This window comes from Merops nubicus, unplaced genomic scaffold (assembly GCF_000691845.1).
Source record: "Merops nubicus isolate BGI_N331 unplaced genomic scaffold, ASM69184v1 scaffold15133, whole genome shotgun sequence".
NCBI lineage: Eukaryota > Metazoa > Chordata > Aves > Coraciiformes > Meropidae > Merops > Merops nubicus.
Genome location: NW_008599379.1, coordinates 1 through 10,574, shown reverse-complemented (window position 1 = coordinate 10,574; position 10,574 = coordinate 1). Strand labels below are relative to the sequence as shown.

At 33.5% G+C, this 10,574-nt stretch overlaps 1 protein-coding gene across 1 annotated transcript in view; it reads left to right on the top strand.

The window, feature by feature from the left end:
• Positions 1–9,817, top strand: part of LOC103770093 (armadillo repeat-containing protein 2-like) — a gene marked incomplete at its 3' end in the record, with an annotated part of 27,372 nt that extends 17,555 nt beyond the window's left edge. Inside the window, exons 6-10 of the mRNA XM_008937342.1 lie at positions 579–649; positions 4,222–4,314; positions 7,196–7,374; positions 8,657–8,759; positions 9,597–9,817. Coding sequence (XP_008935590.1) covers positions 579–649; positions 4,222–4,314; positions 7,196–7,374; positions 8,657–8,759; positions 9,597–9,817 — 667 coding nt within the window. The remainder of the gene's footprint in view (positions 1–578; positions 650–4,221; positions 4,315–7,195; positions 7,375–8,656; positions 8,760–9,596) is intronic.
• Between the last annotated feature and the right edge of the window lie 757 nt (positions 9,818–10,574).

Genomic DNA, 10,574 nt, shown 5'->3' with positions numbered 1-10,574 from the left:
AATTATGGCATTATTCCCTGTTGCCTTACAAAGAAATGACAATGTACATGTTTCTTGTACTAACAGAACTAGTGACCATTATGCAGTTAGCAGCTGTTCACAGGCAGGTCTGGAAATTCCAATATTTACATTAAAGGTTACTGAAGTGTTTCCTTGAAAATTATTCTCACTAAATCTTTTAAAAGTACTAATTCCATCAGAAGAAATCACTGTCCTTGTGAATGGATGAACTTGCAGTTTTAAGCTAGTTGAGTTCATATTCAGTTAATAAAACTGATGATAAAATAAAAATTGGCCCTTTCTGAGTTGAGTTTGGTTTAGCTTTATTGCAGAAGTGGAAATGCTTTTTGTGTTCCATAATGGTGACCTCTTGTGGGGTAAACATGTCAGTGTTTCTGAAGGAGCTTTCTGTAATACATACTGTCATTTTTAGTGACCAAATAATCTATTATTTTAGTAAAATTACTTATAATCTTTTACAATTAGTTATTAATATGCAGATCTCATGCTGAGTGTATGGGAAGATTTGAGCATTGTATTCTGATATACTTTGTGTGTGTCTATACTGTATCTTTTAGTGACCAGATGAAAAAGCCTGGCAGAAGCTCATCGTGGCCAAGGAGTACAGGCTGGAAGAAACAAGTAACAGGTACTTCAGGAGACATTTCTAGTTCTAGTCAAAAAAATGCAAGATACAGTCAAATAGAAATAATCTGACTTTTGTGATTTGAAGATCTTGTTCTTCTTTATTCACTGAACAATACTTTTGGTTTTCTAGATCTATTGGGGGTTTTTATTATTGTTGGTAAAGAGAAACAATATTAATGAGATTTACTCTAAAAATATGTTGATTTTTTTTTCCATGTTTTTCCCATGTGTAGGCTTAAGAATTTGCAGTCCGTTAACACCTTGTTTGCCTGTTACTTTTTGTAAACTGGCATAGTTGCACAGAAACTAATGAAGTTATGCCAAGCTGTATTAGCTGAAGATACAGATTCTGGATTGCTCTGTAGGGATACGTTTTGCTAATTTTACATAACAGATTTTAATTAATATTTCCTCATAGCTGGCATGTTTTGTACATGGCAAGTGCAGATTTGAGAGTCTAGTATGGAAATCTGAAGTTTCTACTCTGCTATTGTTATGCTTTATTACTCTTTTTTTAGAAATGAGAAGTTGCATTTCTCTGGATCATTCTGGTGAAGGCTGTAGTGTGCTCTGCTTTCATTTTCTTCAGAGCAGAATTTACCATGTCTCATTTAGCATGAGAGTATTTACCATGTCATGAGAGTTAGTATTCTGTGGGGCTTTGTTCTCTGTTTATAGGCCTGTTAATTTACTTCTGCTATTTTGTTGGTGCTATTAACAAATAATGTGTGTTATTAGGATTGTTTCTTTCTATATATACTTTTTTAACAATATGTAGCTTCCTTAGTTAGTGCATACTTTGTCTTTATTCACAGAATAAACAGTGGGATAGCAGTAGGAATTCTCAATCATTTCTTTCCTATAGTGCAGTCCTGGTGGGGACTCTTCATTTATAGATCATTTCTATTTTCTGATATGGTTTGTGTTTCTACTTTCACATTTTAGAGAGGAAGTAGACTGTTTCAATATTGATATATTTGTAGCCAGTCAGTATTCCGTGAAAAGGCCACATATGATAAGTCAGGCAGTACACGGCTTTTGAAAGCTCAGTGTTGCTAAGGCTCTTGTATTTACATGCTAAAAACAGCAACCAATAAATGTAGACTGATTAGTGATTTTTTTTTTTTTTAAACCAGAATGCAAAGCTGTGGTTAAGACCTATGAAAAACTGAGACAATGAACTTCAACTTTCTGAATTCTTTTGCATGAGTATATTGTTTAGTAAAAGCTGATTATCTTTTTTTTTTTCCCTAGTTACAAGAGAGATTTATTTTTTAAAATTATGCCATTATGATTTTTAGGTTGCTATATTTTTCTGATGAATATGAGACAAGTGCAGCAGAGTGGCATAAAAAAATCAGTTTTTTCTTCTGAATGAAAAATTTAATGGCTTTGCTATTTTTTTTCTAGGCAGAAGTTTGGCCATATCTGCAAATACATACATGAACTATACTATTTCTTGCTTAATAAAGTTAAGCATGCGTATAGTTAGAAAGTCAGTGCCATCTTTCAATTTAAGAGCGGTGGCTACAAACTGGAAAGAAAATAAATAACTGAGTCAATATGTGGGTTTTGTGGTAGGAAGGAACAGTACAAACTAGTCTGGTGTTCTCATTTCAGCTGTGCTCTTACATTATCTGGAGCAGAACTTTCACTTCATTGCAAATGCTGCATAGTGTTTCATTAAGTGACTGATTGATCTAAGTAAGACTATTAACTAATTTGATCTAGAAAATAAAAAGGCGTGCAAAAGAAGTAATTATAGTATTACCTAATAACACATGCTTATACTAATATGTATATATGCACACACCAACAATATTTAGATATTACCAGTGTATTATTTATGAACCAGCAGCATTTTTTTGTATTTGTTGGAGCAGATATAATTGATAGATTTATTCTGTGTAAAAGATAGGTAGAGAGTTAAAGTTAATACAGATATGTAGAGTCTGGATTTTTTTTTTAAAGACTAAACTTTTAAGATTGTCAGGAAGTTTTTTATTATTTCACTGTTTCAGGTAATGCTCAGCAGACAGTAATTTTTTAAGGCCTGATACTGTTCTCATGATGCAAGCCTCTCAATATCAGTGTTCTCTTGTAGTACAGTATTTTTTACTTACTGATGATAATGTTAAGAATTATTTACTTTGTAGTTTAAATGCAAGAGCCAGTAATGAACAATAGGAGATCTTTCGGAAAAATCTGTTGCTTAAAAAATTGTATATATTCTAGTCTTAATGGCTTTTTTAATGTTTTTTTTTAGTGGAGTTGTGTGGCTTTTATTTCCCTGTTAAAAAAAAATCAACAAACTCAACACCAAAAAAAACCCCAAACCCCAAAAAACCAAACCCTGTCTTTATAGCAACAACTTTGGTTGCCTGCAAGATGAGGAGCTTAACCTAAGCTCAAACTCCAAAAATATGCCTATGTGCACCTTGTAAGCAATTGTTAGATCCCTTAAAATTAAAGTTGCACAGAAACTCTGGCTCTCCTGCTGTAGTGGGACAATGGTCAAGGCCAGAATTCTGTCATGTACCATATTGCCAGGTGAATATGAAAAGGATATTCAGCAAGTTAGAATAATTCCCAGTGATGTTGCATCCGTATGACAATCAATTCTGGAATCTGTTTTTAATAAACTGTGTTTCATCCACTCCCTTCTCCAATCTGAAAACAGATCCGTGCTGTCAGTCTCGTTGCCAGAAGAATTCCAGTCTGCTGATTTTTTGATCTACTAGTTTTTAACTTGATGTCTGCTGATAGGCTTTTTCTATCTTTTCTTTTAGAAGCAAAGTATAGAAAAAGCTGACATAATTTTTAAAACTTCTCTTTGTGAAGTGGACACAATTCTGAGAATGAACAATAGCTCTTTCTCAGTCACTGTGGAGGAAGTGGGTTGAAAGTTGCCAAGAAAACAGAGTTGGTTGCCTTCAAGGTTTCTAAGATGTTTATAGGAAGCAAAACATCTTTGAGATTTCTGTAGTTTGGTATTCATTTCCCAAGATGTGTGAAAAATTGTTTAATGTAACAAAGAATAGGAGAGAAATACACACTTTACAAAAATATAGTCAAGAAGTTCTGAAAACTAATTGCATTAATTGGTTAGAATTGCTGACAGGATGTAATAGCTATCAAGACTGTTTTTCCCTAACTGACCAAAGAGTCAGTTAACCAAGCTTCATGTGATATTGTGCACATGTACTAGATAAAATTGTGCAATCCTAGAGGATTGTCTGTGGTATGGATATTTTTTAACACAGAATAAGCTGTCATGTGGACACAGCTGAAAAATAGTCGGGCACATTGGTGCAAAAGTAGTTGTTACCTTCCAATTCAGCGATCAAATGAAACACTGTCAGCAAACGAAAACAAATCTGGCTTTACAGGACAGCTTTACGTATCAAAAAATGTATCCATCTAGTTTTGTTTGAAACTTTTTTGGTTTTGAGAAAATGTAAATAAAAAGTTGGGGGTTTTTTGACTGATGAATAAAGTATTTATAGCTGTTTATTTGTGTCCAAGTTGAAACCTTCACTAAATATGTGCTTTTGTTTTGAATGTATTTTGAAGGCTTAGAGAACGCAACAAGAATAAATAAATCAGAAGAGGAAGAAATCTTTTGGCATATGAAGATTCTACCAATTCTGCATGAACTGGAAAAGGGTGGGTAACACTGTTTTTGGAAAGGTGTAATATATGTATTATTTCCTGCAGGAAACATGGGACACATTTGTGTTTACTACTAAAGAATAATAGCAGATGGACTGTGTAGCATTTTATGCTTTCATATGTTCAGTGACATTGCAGTGTAAAACTGGCCGGGGCAACTGTCTCTAGGTGGTCCCATTTCAGCCAGGGAGGTTGGACCAGATGACCTCCAGAGGTACTTTCCAACCTCAACCATTCTGTGATTCTGTTAAATAAATTTGAAAAGGAAAAGGAAAAGGAAAAGGAAAAGGAAAAGGAAAAGGAAAAAGGAAAGGAAAGGAAAGGAAAGGAAAGGAAAGGAAAGGAAAGGAAAGGAAAGGAAAGGAAAGGAAAGGAAAGGAAAGGAAAGGAAAGGAAAGGAAAGGAAAGGAAAGGAAAGGAAAGAGGTTTAGAGAAGATGTTGTCTGATTAAATTTCCTTACTTTAGATAACAAAGTTCTGCCAGCTTAGCAGTCAGTGATGAGGTAATAATTTCAAGATTAAGGTACTACACAGATTCACTGTTTTAAGCAGAGACTATATTGAAGGTGTCCATTAATTTCAGAAAACTAAGGAAATCTTAATGACAATTTCCATTTGTGCTTAAAGTGTTAGGTGCCTCAGAAGAATATGTTGACCCAGAATATTGCAGCAAAATTGAGTAAATCAAGGACGTCTTGAAAGATTGAACTCTGAAATCCATTTTTATGTTTCATTCAAGAGGTTATTTAGTTGTCTTCTATAGACATATTTATTTAAATGATGGGAATATGAAAAGTAGATTTGTTCTTACAAGTGGTTAAAAGTGTGTGAAATTAGGGGATTGATTCTGTTTCACAGGATCTTTTGCAGTGTTCATGCATGGTACAGAATTGAGATTGGTTTTGCATAGTTTTGCAGTTGATGAGTATGAAACATATGTATGGTGCTGAGTGATTCCCAAATATATCATTATTTTTAAAAGACAGAATTGTCATTCTCAATTTTCACAACCAGTTTTCACACCCCTTTTTCCTCAGTCTTTGCTTGATTTAGTTACTGTGTTGGGGTTTTTTAGCTTTTTAAAAACCTTGATTATGGTTTAATTTTTCTAGTAATAGATTAAATTATCTAATGGTACTTTCTCACCAGCTGATTGAATATAGTGCTACAAAATTCTTAAAGTTAAGAGTTTTGCTGCTGCTTGAACATTCACACAGCATTCACACTGAATTGCATTGTTGCTTGCTGCAGCTGTGTGTTACATTGCTTTACTTAGGTTGTTTACTACACAATTGCAGTTTTTTCTATCAAAAGGAATATTAGAATTCCGTAATACTAATGTTTTGAGTAGGTCTGTTGGTAATTCAGTATTTTTTAATTTTGGGTGCAGTCACTTGCTTCATACTTTTCAGCTAGTTCCATGCACCTACATTTAGTTCACACTTAGCTTTTTATATATTAATAGAAAAGCCTTTTTCTTCATCTTTCTTCCTCTAAAAATGTTTGTAGAAAAATCTTAATTCAAAACCACATCTGAAGTTTCATCTCAAACTCCAGTATTGTCTAAAATCTTAAGAATATGATGTGTTTGAGATAATGGTTATGAGACAAAACCAGTTAGAACCTGGAAGTCTCTTGTTCTAGAGGAGGAAATACTTTATTTTGTTACGTTTCAGTACTCAAGGGAGGATAAGTTTCAAAAATGCCCTATGGGATGAGTGATGAAAAATTGTTGTTGTTAATTTTTATTAAATGGAATGCAGACCTTTCAGTTTTGATTCCTTGCCACTCCTGTTTCACTGTTTAGTGGAGCAGAGGATTTAGAATCATGCTAAATTTTGTTAAATTTTCTGTCATGATAGGAGTAGAAATGGAATAGTCATTGCTGTTCCTGCAGTATGATGATTGCAAATTGAGAGCTTTCAGGCACTGCTCAGCATGAGAGGTGGGTCCCTGTATATGCCTACAGGTTTGGGGCCATAGATACAATGGTTTTTGTCATAATTGCCTGTCTATATATATTTCATCACAAGTGCTTTTGAATATGACTGTTTCAGCTGTGAAGTACATCCTGAGTAAATGCAGTTTATACAGGCAGTTCAAGTTGATTTATACCATGCTTTGTTAGTGTCACCTTATAGACACTTAAATTACCTTAAAGCAAATGTAATACAAGGAAAAAAAAACTCAATTCACTCTTGAAATTTAAAAATAGGCAGGACTCTTCCTTTTCCTTCTAAAGTAAAAATGTACATGGCTATTATGTTGAGATGCAGATTTTGTAATAGTTTACTGCAGAATTTTGTTTTGTTTAGTTTTTTAAAGTGTATGAGGGACTCAAGTTAGGAGGTAGGTGACTTTTTAGTCAATAGGCCAACAGTCCACTCAAATGTCTTGCACCTCTGCTATTCATTGCAGAGTTCTAACAAGTTTTTGCATTCATTTCTTCTTAATCTCAGAAAGGTTTGATATATTAACTTATGTATAGGGCAGAAAAATATTTTTCAGCTGTCTGTTTTTCACATGTAATGTTTGGTGGAGCTCTTTAAAGAATGTATTCAGATTAACAGTTTCCTGGTAGACTTTTGGTCAACCTGATTATTCAACATTAAAGGTGAGTTTCAGTTTAGCTTTAGGCATTATTTTGGCTCTGTGATTTATCTTGGCTTGAGTCTTTCCTTTTTGAAAGGACAGAATAAAACTATTTCTGAGGATGGTGTTGTCATTTTGAGAGATCTATTTAGCACCTAATTTTTGTTGTTGTGCAACCTTTTCTTTATTTTGTCCTCCTGTGTCTTTGCTTATTGAGATGCTCTAGAAAAGGTGGCACTGATAATTATTTTTTATTTTTCTCTCCTTTCCCACCCCGTTCAAGCAGAAGAAAATATAGAAAATCTTTGTCTGGCTTGCACAAAGCTCCATGAAACCTTGAATGAAGGAAATATGCTTGGAAAAAGATTTAAAGGGAGAAGCGTGCTTCTGAAGACGTTATATAAACTTGTAGACATTGACTCAGTTCCACTTTGCCTGAAATTGGCAAAGATTATTCTGGCTGTAAGTATTTTTAAAATGCTGTTTGGTAGAATGTGAAGCTCAGAATTGTGAATTACAAGTTGAATTTAAGTTTTCATTTCATACTCTAAAACTATGTCTAAATCAGCACTTTCCTAAGCACAATTTCTTGCCATGCAGATACTAGTCTGTGGTTCATCCAGGTTGGCCCTTGTTGGCAGAGCTTGTTTTTTGCAGAGAAATTGCCTCTGGGAGAGGAAGGAGGGACATAAAATAGGATAAGACGGTGGCAGGAGTACTGCTTAGGCATGGAAAAGAGACAGTGTCCTAAGCTGGGATACACATGCAGGGATTTAAACAAAACAATAATGTAAAAAATTACACGTGGAAATGAAGTTTAGTTTTTGAATAATATCTTGACCTTACTAAATACCTATATCTGAAAGTACCAAAACAGTTTTTTTTTTTGAAAGTGACTAAGTCTCTTTCGCTAGTATTTCTGATTGATACTCTCAAATTGGTGGTTTTAAGCCTATTGGTTCTGCTTCTATGGACTATATAGACAGTCACTGGTGAAAGGATAACAGCTGACAGTGTGTTGTAGCCATTTTAGTAATGTGTATGTGTGTTGGGGGGGGTTCTCTTTTAAGGTAGTGTGCATTGTTTTAAATGGAAGATATAGTTATATTCAGTTATTAATTAGATTAATTAATTAGATGTTAAGTGGTGCTTATAGAAAGTAAAGTTCTGTTACAAATGCTTTTTCTGTGGAATCTTTTAAAAATCATAAATGAGAAGAAATTGCCCTTGAATGTGGGGGAAAGGAAAAGATTTGTAATTGTATTTTTAACGCTTTTACTTCCCTTTCATGATCTCTCAATGACCATTAGTACATCATAAAATCTTATTTCCTGATACATGATAATAACTTTCATTATGGCATCTACTGTTGTATTGGAGTTCTTTGAGATATGGCCATAGACGGCAAGCCAGTAAATTCTGTTCAAAATTTCTTTGTGAGTGTGAATTAGAGAAAAAAAATGTGCAAGTTACTGGTATACTATCTGCAGAAAATAGATTAAAAGTTTCTATGTTATCTGTTATTTTAAAGTCAGTGAGTACAGTCTGCTAAATAGAGCTTTCAAAGTCCTTTAATTCTGCAAACTTTTTAGTTTGGCTTGGTTTCCTGTTAGGATTTTGGCTGGAATTTAATAGTTTTGTAGGAGTAGAAGTTTGTTATGATGTCCAAATTTGTAAAAAGTTAAGGTGTGGTTTTGTATGTAGATTTTAGTTGTGATTTTTATGTCTGTTACTTTCTTTGCAGATGAAAGTGGATGGAAAAAATCTTCTCAGTGCTTGCAAGCTTGCATTTATAATTTGCAGGAATGAAAAAAACGATTCCATCATTCAAAGTGATAGATTATTGGGTATGTATTCTGTTCTTGTATGTAAGTTAGAAGTTGAAATTCAATAGCTAGATTGATCATTTTTCAAGAAACATTCTCAGAGTTAACTTACTTGAAAATCCTCAGAAATCACTTAATGACATGGGAAAATATTTTTATTCTAATGAATGGAACATGGGAAGCAGAAGTAAATATCAGTTTCAATCAGTTACTAGAAATTCAAAAGTATAAAATTAGTTAGGATTACTTATTTATCTAAGATACATCCACTGAATTTAGAAGGTCTCACTGTGAATGATATATTGAACCTGTGCTAACAGCTATTAATTTTAACAGTTTTCAGATATCTGACAGTGGTAGAATAAAGCAAATCTGTTACAGTAACTTTACCTAGATAAAAAGTAAATCTAAAAAGGCTACGTGCCCATTTCAAATGTGAGATTTGAATTAGGCACCTGTGCTTTTAGTACTCCATTAGAGATGCTTTAAGACATTTTATTTTTAAGGATGTAGTGAGAATAAACCTCTTCAGAATGTCTCAGGTTTAGTACATGAAATTTCAGGCACAGACATTAACTTTAGCAGTACTCATTGAAATCATCAGTCAAGATTTGCAATATTTTTACAACTGGTGCTGGTTCTTGAAGCCCAGGGGAACAAAAGTCAGACTCATTCTCTTATTCAGCAATAGTTGTTTCTTGGTTTCTAGCTAAATACCCAGTTTTTCTAGCCCACTTTTTAAAAATGTAGGAGTTCAGTATGAGTGGTTTTCTCCCAGTTATTAACCCCTTCAATGACTGAACTGTATCAAACATAAATATTAATATTAGGCTTTCTGCATAATGGTTTTCCTTTTAGATTGTTTGTTGGATGTCCTGAGAACTGAAGATCTACAAAAAAACAATGAAGCTCTCCTGTATTGCTTGGGAGCTATAAAGTTCATGTCTGGAAACACAGTGCTCCTTAATGAAATGGTCAGCAAAGGAGCTGTTGAAATATTGCTGCAATTACTGAAGCAGATTAATAACATAAAAGAAAATGACATACATTTCTACAGTTTGGGCCACCTATTAGTCCAGGTTAGCATTTACTTGTATTTCTAAAAGCATGCACTTCAAGGGCAAATTCAATATGTAGTTAGGATTAGCTTATCTCCTCTGTGTGCCACTGACAGATTTGCAGCTCTATTTGCATATAAAACTTCTTCTTAAAAAGTTTATGTAAGTTCTTCAGGACCTAAATTTAATTCATTTAATTATCATAGATATTTTTGTGTATTCAACGTTAAAGGCTTTAGAAAGTCTGAAGTCAATAGAAATAATTTTAGGTACCTAATAAAACCAGCTTCTCATTACTGCTTTATGATGCTGACAATGTTCTGAATACTATAGTAAACAGATAAAAATGTGTTCCCTGTCTAAATCCTTTGAACTGAAATAATAAATACAAACTGATTTTGCAATACTCTAGGATTACAAAAAGCTTTTTATTACAAGAATAATGCATTTTTTAAAATGCAAAGGAAAATATAGCTATATTTCTGTGACAAAGTGTTTTTGAAGAACTGTAATTTCAGGAAAAGGTAGTTATAAAAGCCAGCACTCTTTGAATTTTTTTAAGGCAGCAGGCTCAAAACTATCTTTTCACATGAGGTACCTTGATAAGTGGTGAAAACTAATCCTTTGCCCTAAAACTGTTTAAACTTTAGTGGTTTAAAAAAAAAATTAAGTAGTTAATTCTTAAGTTATGCATAAGTTGTGCGTTATGCCATAAGTTGTGGCATTTTTGTATTTCTCAAGGATTTGCCAGGTAGAATCATAGAATCCTTTAGGCTGG